Source organism: Eumetopias jubatus, unplaced genomic scaffold (genome assembly GCF_037043125.1).
Source record: "Eumetopias jubatus isolate StellerSeaLion01/CBP00866 unplaced genomic scaffold, mEumJub1_p1.0 scaffold_1, whole genome shotgun sequence".
NCBI classification, from domain to species: domain Eukaryota; kingdom Metazoa; phylum Chordata; class Mammalia; order Carnivora; family Otariidae; genus Eumetopias; species Eumetopias jubatus.
The window spans coordinates 204,693,373-204,708,742 of NW_028274807.1; the positions used below are offsets into that span (position 1 = coordinate 204,693,373).

General features: G+C 50.9%; 1 protein-coding gene across 7 annotated transcripts in view; it reads left to right on the forward strand.

Moving 5' to 3' along the window:
- The first annotated feature begins 4,909 nt into the window (after positions 1 to 4,909).
- Positions 4,910 to 15,370, forward strand: part of IL12RB1 (interleukin 12 receptor subunit beta 1) — a 31,681-nt gene continuing 21,220 nt past the window's right edge. For 2 of the 7 annotated variants that reach the window (XM_028087084.2, XM_028087077.2), the window contains exons 1-9: positions 4,910 to 5,115; positions 6,330 to 6,392; positions 7,178 to 7,292; positions 7,752 to 7,957; positions 9,132 to 9,274; positions 12,133 to 12,166; positions 12,588 to 12,713; positions 13,481 to 13,563; positions 14,424 to 14,667. In XM_028087084.2, coding sequence (XP_027942885.1) covers positions 4,911 to 5,115; positions 6,330 to 6,392; positions 7,178 to 7,292; positions 7,752 to 7,957; positions 9,132 to 9,274; positions 12,133 to 12,166; positions 12,588 to 12,713; positions 13,481 to 13,563; positions 14,424 to 14,667 — 1,219 coding nt within the window. In that variant the 5' untranslated portion in view covers position 4,910. The remainder of the gene's footprint in view (positions 5,116 to 6,329; positions 6,393 to 7,177; positions 7,293 to 7,751; positions 7,958 to 9,131; positions 9,275 to 12,132; positions 12,167 to 12,587; positions 12,714 to 13,480; positions 13,564 to 14,423; positions 14,668 to 15,370) is intronic. The other 5 variants (XM_028087079.2, XM_028087078.2, XM_028087080.2 and 2 more) reach the window with 5 other exon arrangements.

Genomic DNA, 15,370 nt, shown 5'->3' on the forward strand with positions numbered 1-15,370 from the left:
CCGCTAGTCCGCACCGCCCGGCCCGCCCCCGGCCCCGCCCCAACCTGCCAAGCCCCGCCGCCCCGCGCCATTGGTCAAGCCGGTCAGCTGATGTGGCCTGGCCCCGCCCCTCCCTCGGAACCCTCCTGGAAGGGCCCCGCCTCCATTGGATCGCCGGACCGCCCTTCCAGGCCCCACCCTACCCCCCAGCCAAGATGAAAACATTTTTTTTTTTCAATGACTCCTCCTAGAAGTAAGAGAACATTATCATCCCCATTTTGCAGATGAAGAAACTGAGGCTCCTAGAAGTTAATTAATGTGCCCAGGGCACGCAACAGGTTGTAGGGTGAGGTGAATTCCATTCAAAATTTAAGGGAGCCCACAAATACCAGTAATTAAGAGACACAAGATTTTTTTTTAAAGATTTTATTTATTTATTTGAGAGAGAGAATGAGATAGAGAGAGCATGAGAGGGAGGAGGGTCAGAGGGAGAAGCAGACTCCCCGCCGAGCAGGGTCGGGACTCCATCCCGGGACTCCAGGATCATGACCTGAGCGGAAGGCAGTCGTTTAACCAACTGAGCCACCCAGGCGCCCAAGAGACACAAGATTTTAATACGATAGTTTAAAGAATCTCAACTAATGCAAAAGATGTGTGATGAACTAAACATCACAATTTCAAATAAAGACAGTATCAGACTCTGCCTTACATGAGCCTGCCTTTCTTGTTTCAGGTTCCCTTGGCTACTCCACTGTTGGCCGTAGGCCTTACAGTATCTTCTCAGGCTGTAGGAAACCCTAGAGAGGGCCCAGTTGCCTTTGAGGTTCTTATAGGCTCCTACCAAATTACAATGGCCAGATTGAGCACATAAAAATACAGGACACCCTGACAACACTTGTTTTTCTCATACACATTTTAAAATTGACATATAATTCACACGCCATAAAATACACCTTTTTATTTTTTTAGAAAAGATTTTATTTATTTGACAGAGAGAGACACCGTGAGAGAGGGAACACAAGCAGGGGGAGCGGGAGAGGGAGAAGCAGGCTTCCCGCGGAGCAGGGAGCCCGATGTGGGGCTCGATCCCGGGACCCTGGAATCATGACCTGAGCCGAAGGCAGACACTTAACGACCAAGCCACCCAGGCGCCCCTTATTTATTTATTTTAAGTATACCTTTTTATTCTATTGTGTATAGTATACAATGGAATATTATGCAGCCATCAAAAAAATGAAATGTTGCCATTTGCAACGACGTGGATAGAACTAGAGGGTATTATGCTAAGCGAAATAAGTCAGTCAGAGAGAGACAATTGTCATATGATCTCACTGATAGGTGGAATTTGAGAAACAAGACAGAGGATCATAGGGGAAGGGAGGGAAAAATGAAACAAGATGAAACCAGAGAGGGAGACACACCATAAGAGACTCTTAATCTCGGGAAACAAACTGAGGGTTGCTGGAGCGGAGGAGGGATAGGGTGGCTGGATGATGGACACTGGGGAGGGTATGTGCTATGGTGAACACTGTGAATTGTGTAAGACTGATGAATCACACGGGCGCCTGGGTGGCTCAGTCGTTAGGCATCTGCCTTCAGCTCAGGTCATGATCCCAGGGTCCTGGGTTCCAGCCCCGCATCGGGCTCCCTGCTCCGCGGGAAGCCTGCTTCTCCCTCTCTTACTCCCCCTGCTTGTGTTTCCCTCTCTCGCTGTGTCTCTCTCTGTCAAATAAATAAATAAATAAAATCTTTAAAAAAAGAAAAAAGACTGATGAATCACAGACCTGTACCCCTGAAACAAATAATACATTATATGTTAATAAAAAGTAAAAATAAATAAAAATAAAATGTACCTTTTTAAAGAATACCATTCAGTGGTTTTTAACGCATTCTCAGAGTTGTGTAATCATCACCACTATCTAATCCCAGAACATTTCATCAACCCTAAAAGAAAACCTTTACCCATGAGCAGTCACTATCCTCCGTCTCCAGCCTCTGGTAACCACCAATCTGCTTTCTGTCTGTGCGGATTTGTCTGTTCTGGACGTTTCATATACATGGGATCCTACAACACGTGGCCTTTTGTGTCTGGCTTCCTTCGCTCAGTACGTTTTCAAGGTTCATCCGTGTCATAGCTTGAATCAGTGCTTCATTCCTTTTTTCTGGCTGAATAACATTCCATTGTGTGGATGGACCACATTTTGTTTCTTCATTCATCTGTTAATGGACAGTTGAGTTTCCCCACTTTTTAGCTATTGTGAATAGTGCTGCTATGAACATTCACACACAAGTTGTTGTGTGGACATATGCTTTCAGTGCTCTTGGGTTTACACTTAGGAGTAGAATTCCTGGCTCATATGGTAACTCTTTATTTCAGACTTTTTCAAAAACTGCCAGACTGTTATGGGCTGTCCAAAGCAGCCGCTGTTATGGGCTGAGTAGCATTCTTCCAAAAACTTGTATGTTGAAATCCTCACCATCCGTACTTCGGAATGTGGCTATATTTGGAGATAGGGCCTTTATGGGTTTTTTTTATATTTTATTTATTTATTTGAGAGAGAGCACAAGGGGGTGGGGCAGAGGGAGAGGGAGAAGCATCTATGTATTTATTTGGGAGAGAGAGCACGAGCGGGGGGGGGGGGGGTGGGCGGGGAGTAGGAGAAGCAGACTTCCCGCAGAGCAGGGAGCCCGATGCGGGGCTCAATCCCAGGACCCTGAGATCGTGACCTGAGCCGAAGGCAGACGCTTAACCGACTGAGCCACCCAGGTGCCCCAGAGATAGGGTCTCCAAAGAGGTAAGTAAGGCAAAATGAGGTTATTTGGGTGGATCCTAATCCATTATGTGGTGTCTTTATAAGAAGAGATGAGATAGGGCGCCTGGGTGGCTCAGTCAGTGGAGCGACTGCCTTCGGCTCAGGTCATGATCCCAGGGTCCTGGGATGGAGCCCCGCATCTGGCTCCCTGCTCAGCAGGAAGCCTCCTTCTCCCTCTCCCACCCCCCACCCCCGCTTGTGTTCCCTCTCTCGCTGAGTCTTTCTCTGTCAAATAAATAAATAAACCTTAAAAAAAAAATAAACCATCCTCAAATGATCCTCTGGAGGCATCAGAAAGTTCTGGCTGAATGAATGAAAAATGTTCTTATTGGTGAATGATGCCTACAAATGTGTTTGATAAACAAACTAACAGATTTTTGCCTTGCAAACTCCTACTTACCCTTCAACATTCTCCTTAGATGCCCTCCGGGGGCATTAGGGTCTTGTGGCCACTTGGAAAGAAGCTCAGCCCTCCTCCGACTACAGGTCAATCGCCCTGGAGGAAAAACGGAAACCGAGGGGGTGGGGAAATTCTGTGGTCCCTCCTGTCACGATTTCCGGGGCCCCTTTTAACCCAGTCCTTCCTGCCTCCCCCTCCCTGCAGCTAGTGAGGCATCTGAAAGTGGGGCAGCCCTAGGGGCATATCCCGGCTGGGTTTCTGGGGCAGCAGGAAGGGGCCCATAAAGGCACCCTGAGGACTTCCTGGAGTAGGGGGCAGGCAGGCCAATCTGGGTGTGCAGATTTGGCATGGGGAACCTCGGGGCAAGCTTCAGATCCCGACTTTGATAAGGGTAGAAACACCACCTCACCTGCTCATACACCTGCTTTGGTTCCCCAGTGCCCTTGGGAGAAAGCCCAGCCCTTCAACCCGGCTCTGGAGGTCCCCGGCTGCCTTAGCACCTTCGTCTCTCCTGTGGAGCCCCAGACCTGCCATGTTCATCCTGATGTTCCCCAAAGCATCCCTTGAACTTTGCCTCTGCTGTGCCCTCAGCCAGGAATGCTCTTTCCATAAACGAGTTCAAGAGCCCCCTTCTCTGGGCCTCCCTCCGAACTCCCCCTTGGGACATCCCCAGCCTCTGCCCCTCCCTGCACCCAGCCCTGACGCCAAGGAGCTGGGGGCGTCTGTGTCCAGCTCTGCCCCCTCCTCCACTTTTCTCCCTCCCTCAGTGTCTTTCCAGTAGCTGCTCTGACTTTGGGGGGGCTGGGAAACAGCGGCAAAGGCCACTGGGGGTCCCCCAAAATGATTAATTATATCATCTGCCTGGTGGGCATTACCTGCCAGGAGCCCAGCCCTCCTTTATCCTCACGATCGCCTATTTTGCAGATGGGGTAGCTGAGGCCTGGAGGGGCCAACCTTGGTGGTGGCGCAGCGCTGGGGCATGAGGCTTACTCCCGAGATGCAAAGCTCAGCCTCGCGGCGGGGGCAGGGCAGGGGGAGCCCTCTGTCTGAATCCATCTCTTCATGTGCAGCTGGGGACTCGAGGGGTCTGGGCACTTCAGGGCTCAGTTTCTCCATCTGTGAAACGGGACACATAAATGGTGTCTCCTGGAGTAGGGGTCTCAGGATCCTCGAGAGGAGGCCAAGGGTTTGGCCCTATTTCTAACCATCGCTTCCATTTTTCTTTATGTTTCTCTCAAGCTGTCTCTGTCTTTGTCTCTGCCCTTCCTCCAGGCCACACACATCAGTCCTGCAGCCCACTCCACCCTCTGGCCTGGCCTACTGCCAGTCAAGGCTGCTCTGTGCAGGGTCATGGGGTCCCCGTCCCCATTGTGCCAGGCCTGGGACACTGCCTCTTTGTTCCCATGGCTCTGACCTCATGGCCTCCTGGGCGCCTGACCCTGACTGGCCCAGCTGACATCGGAGAACACTGGCTACTCATGGGGCTGGCACCTTCTGTCCAGCTAGGGCTTGGGCCAGCAGAATAGACCCCCAGATCCGTGGCCCTGGATCAGACTTGCCCCACGGGTGGGTTTGTGGCCGGGATAAGGCCACCGCCACCGAGCTGACTTCCTGGGTTTCTCTTTCAGTTTGACTTGCACCAGGAGGGGCCATGACACCTAACTTTTTTTTTTTTTTTTTTTTAATCTTTTAAGTCTTCTTTCTTACTCAGCTTCAACATGTTCAGGGGCGAGGACGGGGTGGCTGGCGGAAGTTCATCTGGGCCTGCAGGCCTCTGTGTGGGCTCAATGGGGCAGGCGTGGGCCAGGCTGGTCCCCCTCCTTCTGCTCCTGCTCCCAGGGCGAGGCGGTGAGTGCCCCACCCTGACACCATGGCTCTTGCTGGGCGGCAAGTGTGTGGAGGGTTGTGGACCTGGGATCTGGGGTAGGTTCTGTGTCTCTGTGCCTCAGTCTGTCCCTCTTGTCAAATGGGAGATTGGCTTCTAGGGTCAGACTTGGGCATCTGCACTCTGGTCTCGACTTTGTCTTCTGTGGAATGGGCGGAATCTCTGAATCTTTCTCTCTTCCCGGAGTTCTGTGAGAAATGCTAAGAAAAGGATAAGGAGGGGCGCCTGGGTGGCTCAGAGGGTTGGGCGTCTGCCTTCGGCTCACGTCATGATCCCAGGGTCCTGGGATCAAGCCCCACGTCTGGCTCCCTGCTCCACGGGGAGCCTGCTTCTCCCTTTCCCTCTGCCTGCCACTCGGCCTGCTTGTGCTCTCTCTCTCTGTCAAATGAATAAATAAAATTTTAAGGGCGCCTGGGTGGCTCAGTCGTTAGGCGTCTGCCTTCGGCTCAGGTCATGATCCCAGGGTCCTGGGATCGAGTCCCGCATCGGGCTCCCTGCTCGGCAGGGAGCCCGCTTCTCTTTCTACCCCTGCCTGCCACTCCCCCTGCTTGTGCTCTCTCTCAAATAAATAAATAAAATCTTTAAAAATAAATAAATAAATAATAAAATCTTTAAAAAAAAGAAAAAGGATAAGGAAAAGTATGTAGATAATTGATATACATGATCACTGATTATGTTTATAGTGTATCTCATATTATTATATTAAACATATGCACATACTGTCTCTCCATCTCGTGGAATCGAATGGGAAGGAGTCCAGACCCCTGCAGATGACTGGGTTTGAACTCTAATTCCAGCTCTGCTGTTGCTGCCGTGTGACCTCGGGCCACTACTTTGCCTCTCTGTGCCTCAGTTTCCCTCTCTGTAAACTGAGGATCAGCAAGGTTTCAGGGCCCTCAGGGGTCAGGCAGGGCTGGAGACCAGAGACTGGGAGGAGGACAGGGGATTCTAAGTCGCTTTGGAAGAGCAGCCTATGAGGTTGATGAGTGGATGAATGAGCGGGTGGGTGGATGGGTAGATGGGTAGATGGATGGAAAGGTGGATGGGTAGTAGGGCAGATGAATGCATGCATGCATGGTGGGTGGATGGGTGGAAGGTTGGATGTGTGGATGGATGGGAGGCTGGGTGGGTGAATCCATAGATGGGAGAGTGGATGGGTGGATGGATGGTCGCTTGGCAAGCCCCCAGCCTGAGCCCCTTCCCCATGCAGTGAAAGACTGGGAATGTCATTATCTCTTCGTTGTCTTTGCAGCTGAAGCCTGCAGTACCAGTGGGTGCTGTTTTCAGGACCCGCCGTATCCGGATGCAGACTCAGGTCTGAGACAATTCCCCATTGTGGGGAGAGGTCATGCTGGGTTCTGACTGATCCTTCCCTAGCAGGTCCTCTCTCAGCTCCCTCCTGCCCAGCCAAAGATTCAGGCCCACCTGAGGTCTAGCCTACTGTCAGCCTACTTTCAGACAGCCTACTGTCCTGTCCTCACCAAGCTCGGGTGTCCTGGGGGACCCCACCACGGGTCTGCTACCGAGCAGGCACTTTGTCCATTCTTTTGTGCAAGAACTATTTACTGAGCACCTACTGTGTGCAGACACAGTCCTAGGTGTGAAAGAATCAGCTACAAGCCCAGCTGACTTCCTGGGGTCACAGCCGAGTGTGGGAGGTGGATAAAAGGCAAACAAACACACAGCATACCAGAACATGCTATGAGAAACCAGACAGAGGAAGGTGGGGGACAGAGGAGGGGGCTGCTTCAGGCTGGCTGGTGGTCAAGGAGGTGACACTGAAGGAGAAACTGGAATGTTAAGATCTGGGGGAAAAGCATTCCAGGCAGCTGGCACAGCATGTGCAAAGGCCCGGAAGTGGGAGTGAGCCCGGTGTGTTTGAGGACTGGTGAGGAGGCTGGTGTGGGTGGAGCAGGGGGAGCAGGGGAGAAGGCAGGAGACAGGAGGAAAAGGTACAGGGAGGGTGCTGGGAGTGGGCTGAGGCTGAGGTTGACACCCGGTTACTTAAATGTCACAAAGATTCATCCCGAGTGCGCACCAGCAAGGAGGGCCCTCCTCCCCACTCTTGGTCCATTCTCAAACCTCTGGGATCTCCTCCAGGCTCGGCTTCAGGCCCCAGGGACCTGAACTGCTACCGGATAGTCAGCGCTGGTTATGAATGTTCCTGGAAGTATGAGGGCCCCGCGGCTGGGGTCAGCCACTTCCTGAGGTGCTGGTGAGGACCCCGCCCCAGTCCCCAAACCCCCACACGTCATCCCGCACTTGCTCCTGCCCCCATGCCCCTGCTCTCAGAGGTGTGGCCTTAGCAGGGTCCTTGCCCTTCCTGGAGGCTGAGTGTCTCATGTGAGAAGGGAGGGTGAGGACTCTATTTGGGGGGGGGCTGTCAATGTAGGTGGGCATCCAGGTTGGGTGGCAATGAAGGTCCCTCTAGTTCTTCCTTCCTCCTCACCCGCTCACCCATTTGTCCATCCTTCCATCCATTCATTCATTTCTTCCTTCCACCTGTGGCAGCCCATCTTGCAAGATTCTGGGGTCCCCCAAACCGCTCAGTTGCAGGGCTGATCCCCATAGAGTCCCCAGGCTGGGGGGCGGGGAGTCAAAGGGGCAGAAGAAGATGCTGGGATGTGATGCGCACCCTCTGCTGGGGCTGCTGAGCCACGCTGCGTGTCCCTAGGACGCCAAACTCAGCACCAACGCTCCCCTCGCGCAGCCTCAAGTCTGGGCACTGCTGCTACTTCGCCGCGGGCTCAGCCACCAGCCTGTGGTTCTCTGACCAGGACGGCATAGCTGTGTTTCAGCCCGTCACGCTCTGGGTGGAATCTCGAGCCGAGAACCGGACGCAGAAGTCGCCTAAGATCACCCTGAAGCTTCATAGCGCAGGTCAGCACCCTGTTCTCCTCCTCCCTGCTGCCCCTTCCTCACCCGCAGACGCCGCTGATCCCTGAGCCTAGATCTGCGCAGATTTGGGCCGGGGCTTGCTAATGCCAATGATTTTCGCATCAAACATTGTTGCGGAACATGGCAGAGTTTTTCACGGTCCCCTCGCCAATCCCCAGCTGCTGGATACTTCGGTTGCTTCCGGTTTCTCCCTGAAACTGTAATACTGCCGGGATCATGTTGGGTCTTCAATATCTGTTTTCACGACGCAGCCACGTACATATAAAACATCTAGAATTTGCACTGCTACTCTGCTACGCTGAGTCACAGGGGACATGAGCGAGGCCAACACAGTTTGCAGCTCTGGGCTGGGATTAGGGTGAGGTGAGGGAGGAAACTGCCTTGGGCACAAAATTGTAAGGGGGTGCCAAAAAACTCAGTAGTCAACATAAATAATTCTGTAAAGCAATATTAAAAAAAATCAAAATTAATGCCAAAAAAATCCGTGATGAACAAAATATCAAATTTTAAGATGAAGACAGGATCCGACCGTGTATTTGTACAACTTTGTCTTTCTTGCCTCCCTGGAGTCCTGTCCCTGTCTCTGCCCTCATGGAGCCCCGATTCAAGTGGGAGTGATGAACAGGAATGATTATTACATATGAGGAGATACTGCCGGGAGGTCAAGGAGGCCTCCAGCTCAAGCTGAGCCTGGAAGGATAAAAAGGATCCAACAAGAATAAAGTGTAGAGAAGTGTGTTCCAGGCAGAGGGCACAAGGGCATAGCAAGTGCAAAGGCCCTGAGGTAGAATCAGGCATGGTACGACCAAGATGCAGAAAGAATGATAGATGTTTCTTTTTAGGTCTGGGTCTAAAAAATTAGTAAGATTTCCCTAATAGTCCTCTAAAAAAAAGTAGATTCAATGAATTATCCTCTTGTCAGCAATTCACAAGAGTGCCCGCCTCAACAAAATGCTGCCACAAAGGAGTGTCAGTCTTGAATCTTTGATCCATAGAATCCCAGGCTTAGATGGAACCTGTAAGGGTTTCCCTGATGCACATACTGGGGACTCGGTTGGTTATCCTGGGTTGGGTGCGGCAGATTTTCCGAAATTTTCAGGACCAATAACTCGCACATATGCTGGCTTCCCTCCCCAACCCCCATCTTTGCTCCCAGTTAAATACGACCCTCCGTCAGCCAGCGACATCACCGTGTCTGGGTCCGCGGGGCAGGTGCTCTTGAAGTGGGAGACCCCAGCCCGCCAGGATGGCGCCGAGGTGCAGTTCCGGCACCGGACACCCGGCAGCCTGTGGAAGTTGGTGAGTTTATTCCCCAGGTCAGGAGAGAACACAGGCTTCTCCTCAGGGAACATGACCCCCAAATCAGTTTCACCATCTCTACATCTATCACCCCTCCCGCCTGGCCTCCACTCTTGCCCTGTAGCTAGCCTCTGGAGTCTCTTTGACACTCAGATCTCATCATGACCTCCTTTGCTCACACACCCTCCATTGCTCCCTATTACCTTCAAGAGGGCATCCTTTCCTCAGCTGGCCCCAGGTACGCTCACCCACCTGGCGCTTCCTCTGGCCCCCTCCAAATGGCCATCATTCTTCATCCATGCCCTCATTTCCAGACTCTGCCTTTGCCCATGCAGTCTCCTCCATCTGCACACCTTCTTCTCCATCTGAGCTCATGAGAATCCAGCCCATCTTCAGGGTCCAGCTCAAGGGCCACCTCTCTAGGAAGCTGCCCTTCCACTCACTCAGCTTCCTTCCTTCCTTTTCTTCTTCTTCTTCTTCTTCTTCTTCTTCTTCTTCTTCCTCTTCTTTTCTGAGATATAATTGACATATAACATTATATTGGTTTCAGGTGTACAACATCATTATTTGATATTTGTATATATTGTGAAATGATCACAATTAGTCTAGCTACTTTCCTTCACCATCTGAAGTACAAACCTTATGTCTTGTAAGAACTTTTACGATCTACTCTCCTAGGAACTTCCAAGTACATTATACAGTATTATGAACTATAATCACCATGCGGTACATGACATCCCTAGGACTTATTTATTTTATCACTGAAGTTTGTACCTTTTGATCCCCATTCCACCCACCCCCCAACCCCTGCCTCTGGTGACCACCAATCTGTTCTCCATGTCTATGAGTTCCATTTTGTTTTGCTTTAGATTCCACGTGTGCAAGAAATCCTATGGTATTTGTCTTTCTCTGACTTATTTCACTTAACATAATGCCCTAAAGGCCCAACCACATTGTCACACATGGCAGGGTTTCCTTCTTTTATAGCTGAATAATATTCCATTATATATATATATATATGCCACATGTTCTTTTTCCATTCTTCCGCCCCTGGACACTTAGGTTGCTTCTGTATCTTGGCCATTGTACATGATGCCGCAGTGAACATGGGGGCGGATATATCTTGAGTTAGTGTTTTCATTTCCAGATAAAAACCCAGAAGTGGAATGGCTGGATCATATTGTAGTTCTTTTTTTTTTTTAAGATTTTATTTATGGGGTGCCTGAGTGCCTCAGTCGTTAAGCATCTGCCTCCGGCTCAGGTCATGATCCCAGGGTCCTGGGATCGAGCCCCACATCGGGCTCCCTGCTCCGCGGGAAGCCTGCTTCTCCCTCTCCCACTCCCTCTGCTTGTGTTCCCTCTTTCGCTGTGTCTCTCTCTGTCAAATAAATAAAATCTTTAAAAAAAAGATTTTATTTATTATTTATTTGACAGAGAGAGAGAGCACAAGCAGGGGGAGCGGCAGGCAGAGGGAGAGGAAGAAGCAGGCTTCCCGCCGAGCAGGGAACCCGATGTGGGGCTCGATCCCGGGACCCTGGGATCACGAAGGCAGATACTTAACCAACTGAGCCACCCAGGCGCCTCTGTCTTGTGTCTTTTTGATGATAGTCATTCAAACTGAGGTGATATCTCCTTGTGGTTTTGATTTGCACTTCCCTGATGATGAGTGATGTTGCACGTGGTTTATCTACCTGTTGGCCATCTGTATGTCTTCCGTGAACCTTCATTCATTCCGCAGCTACCTTCTGCTGCTCCCCTCTGTTGCCCTCACGCAGAGCAAGCGGGGCCTGTAAGAGACCTCAGCCCTTGCTTATTAGGCTCCAAGAAACCCCTAGATTGGGAGAAGACAGAGACCTCCAGCCTCTGAATTGTGGTGTCTCCTCCTCCCTCAGACAGGGAGCATCTTGAGGCCAGGGAGCTACTCCAGCTTCAGCCTCATCTTCCCTCCCAATGTTGGGCTCCCCCTGAGCCTCAGTGACCCCATCAGGTGAATGGGATCAGTTAGAGACAGGTGATATGGGACCCTTGCTGGGGAGGGGTATCTCTCTCTTTTTTATTTCCAGCCCCCTAAGCACACTCTGCAGTAGACCCTGCATCCCCCCTTTTGCAGAGGAGGGAACTGAAGCTCAGGATGTTGGGGGACCCCTCCACATCAAACAGGGCATGGGGGGTAGGCCGTGTCCTAAACCTGACTTTCCTGACCTCCAACACCACTGACATACAGGTTTTTCCCTCCTAAAATAATTTTTGTAGGAAAGTACAGAATCATAATTTTGCCTCCTGAAATCTTTTTTTTTTTTAAAGATTTTATTTATTTATTCATGACAGAGAGAGAGAGAGAGAAGCAGGCTCCCCGCTGAGCAGGGAGCCCAATGCGAGACTCGATCCCAGGACCCTGGGATCATGACCTGAGCCGAAGGCAGACGCCCAACCCTCTGAGCCACCCAGGCGCCCGCCTCCTGAAATCTTTTAAGCAAAACTTACTTTGGGAATAATCTTAGATTTTCAGAAAAGTTCCAAGGAAGTAGCAGCTCCCCTAGAAACGGCCCCCAGCCTCCCCACATGCGAACATCTTACGTTTTTGAGTGCGTCTGTCCACAACTGAGACGAACATTGGAATGTTGCTAGGCACTAAACCAGAGATTATGCAGATATCCCCCGTTTTTCCACGCATGTCCTCTTTTTTTTTTTTTTTTTTAAACAAATGTCCTCTTTCTGTTCCTGGATCTAATCCAAGCTCCCACGTTGCGCTTAGAATAATTGTTTAAAATGGTTAAAGAGCTAATATTTTTTTCAAATATTTTTTTACCTTTTACCAAAAGTAAAACTACATATACATATGTATGATCTGGTCTTAGGGCAACTGCGGACATCAGGAGGATGCTGGCTTCGGTGAGAATAATAGTACCAACAACAGCGGCAGCATGCTAGCATTAATTGAGCACCCACTGTATGCCAGGCCCAGTGCTAAATTCTTTGTATGCTTGCTGGCCGGCCCCGTAGTTCAGTATTGGATTATTCTCATTTCACAGGTGAGGAAACAGCCTTGGGGGTGAGAAGCCATTCATTGATCAGGGTCGCATCCCATTGGGTTGGCCCAGCCTCGACTCCGACCTAGGGCCGGGGCAAGAATGGGAGATCTTGAGGCCACCCAAGAGGACAGGGCCTGGCCTATTCCCATGGTGGCCCAAGGGCCCAGCACACATTTGGCATTCAATAAGTGTATGATGGCTAAATGACGAGTGCCAAGCCCCAGGCACCCCCAGGTATGGGACAGCCCTTCAGCTTGATGTTTGGCCTATTTCCCCGCCAGAGTCCTGCCTATGCCCCTTGCGGACGGACGCTGCCCAGGAATTCCAGCTACGCAGGCGGCGACTCAGGCCGGGAGCCCCAGGAGACCCCTGGAGCAGCTGGAGCAGCCCCGTGTGTGTCCCCCCTGGTGAGAACACTCAGAGCCACAGGAACGGGGCAGGCATTAGAAATACAGCAGTGGGGATTAGAAATAAGGTGGCGGGTGTTAAAAATAAGGCAGAGGGAGAAATTCGTAGTAATTAGTAAAAGGTGGCAGGGCAGGGCTCCTGGGTGGCTCAGTCGGTTAAGCGTCTGCCTTCGGCTCAGGTCATGATCCCAGGGTCCTTGGGACCGAGCCCCGCATCGGGCTCCCTGCTCAGCAGGGAGTCTGCTTCTCCCGCTGCCCCTCTTCCTTCTCGTGCTATCTCTCATTCTCTCTCTCTCAAATAAATAAATAAAATCTTAAAAAAAAGTTCCATTTTAATCATTTTAAAGTGTAGGGTTTTTTTTTTTTAAGACCTTATTTATTTATTTGAGAGAGAGTGCACACGCATAGCAGGGGGAGGGGCAGAGGGATAGGGAGAGAGAGAATCTCAAGCAGCCTCCCCATCAAGCCTGGAGCCCGATCCCACAACCTGAAGACCATGACCTGAGCTGAAATCAAGAGCCCAATGCCTATCTGACTGAGCCACCCAGGCGCCTCTAAAGTGTACAGTTTTATGGCGTTAAGTATAGTCACGGTGTCGTAGACTAGATCTCCATGTTTCCGATTTTGAAAACTATTTAACGACCCATGGGAATCCTGTGTTTCAAGGGAGGGAAGGAACAGGTCCTGGGTCCCCGTGCGGGGTCTGCGGGAGGTGGCGGTGAGCAAGGGACCACCCCCAGCGTCACTGTCTTGCCACCCCATTGCAGAACATCCCCCAAAGCCCACCTTGAGGTTCTCGGTGGAGGCGCTCCGTCCACATGGGAGGAGGCAGGTGACCCTGCACGGGCAGGTAATGGGCCGTCACAACGCTGTGGGGTGGCCAGGGATGGAGCGAAGGAGACAAGAGGCTGGAGTCGGGGTGTGCAAGTGGGATACGGTGAGGGAAGGGACGTGGAGGTGGCAAGGACTCCAAGGACTGTGCGTTTAAATCTGCAGTTAATGGGGAGCAATGGAAGGTGTGTGAGCAGAGAAATATGACTGGGTTCAGGTGTTCACAGACTTCCCCTGGCTGCCATGGAGGGGGGAACAGACTGTGAGGGGCTAGGGTGGAAGGAGGCAGGCCGGGGTGGGCCATGTTGGTTTGGGTGGGAGATAATTTCTTTGAAATCCCCCAAACAACACATTAAGAGCAGTCTAATTAACCCCTGTTTTACAAAGAAGGAAACTGAGGCACAGAGGGAAAATTTCTTGCCCAAGTCAGGGGCAAAACCATCAGATGTTTCACCCACTGGCTTTACCATAACTAACTTGGCCAGGTCCCTAATGGGCTGGCACAGTAAGGCTGCAGTAAAGCTTTACTTCCTGCCTTTCCTCTCATTTGAATTCCCTTTCTTAGAAAACATTTCCCGGCTGGAGGTAACTGGGTCCAAAGATAGAAAAAACATTTTTTTCCTGGCTCTCCCTAGGTTTTGCCAAATTATTTTCCCTCCAAGCCAACATGCACTGGCCATGAATGCCTATTTCCCAGCAGCCTCGCCAGCATTGCGGGTTTTGTTTTGTTTTGTTTTGTTTGTTTTTTAAAAACTTTTGGCTCATGTCACAGACTGTGGTCCATGGATGAGTCTGTTCAGGGGCTGCACCCTGATGTTGGCCCATGGGCATGATGACTGTGTTCAGGTCTCCACAAACCATTTCTTACATTCACGACAGCTGCCCCAGCTTGAGCTTCCAGAAGGCTGCCTCGGGTCCAACTCCGGCGGGGAGGTGACCTACCGCGCCCGCCTGCACATGCTGTCCTGCACGTGTAAGACCAAGTCCACAATGACCTTTCAGCTGAGGAAACCACTCAACCTCTCTGGCGCAGCCTATGACCTGGCTGTTGTCTCCCAGAATCGCTTCGGCCCTGGCCCCAACCAGACGTGGCACATTCCTGCCCAAACCCACACCCACACAGGTGCCTCCTCTGGCCGGGGAGGGTTGCGGGAGGGCCTCTCAGAGCTCAGCACTTACTCTGAGCCTCCGCTAGACTAGGGTGAGGCAGGTGAGGCACAAAAATCAAACAGGTGTCTAATTTAGGAACGTGTCAAAATCACTAATTAAGGTACATACTGTTAAAATGCAATATTTAAAAAAAAAAAAACTCTAGCTGGCAAACTACAGCCCAGGCCAACCACCTGTCTTTGTAAATAAATTTTTCTGGGGCGGGGATCAGGGTGTGGTGAGTGAGGCCAGATGGCGCAAGTGCACGATTGATCCTATCTTCATTTAAAATCTTGATATTTGCTTATGTATATGTATAGACATGCTTAAAGATGTACCTATATTTATAGATATGAGGAAAAAAATCAAGACTTACATTTATATATACATGCACGTGAATACATATACATATGTTATTGAGGTGAAATTCACATAGCAACATTAGCCACTTTAGTAGGTACGATTCAGTGGCATTCCGGACATTCACAATGATGGGCAACCATCACCTCTGTCTAGTTCTAGAACATTTCTATCATCCCTAAAAGGAGACCCCATGCCCATCAGCAGTCACCCCCTGTCCCTTACCCCGGCCCCTGGCACCCACTAACCTGCTTTCTGTCTCTATGGATTTGCCCGTTCTGGACGTTCCATATACATGGGATCACACACACTGTGGC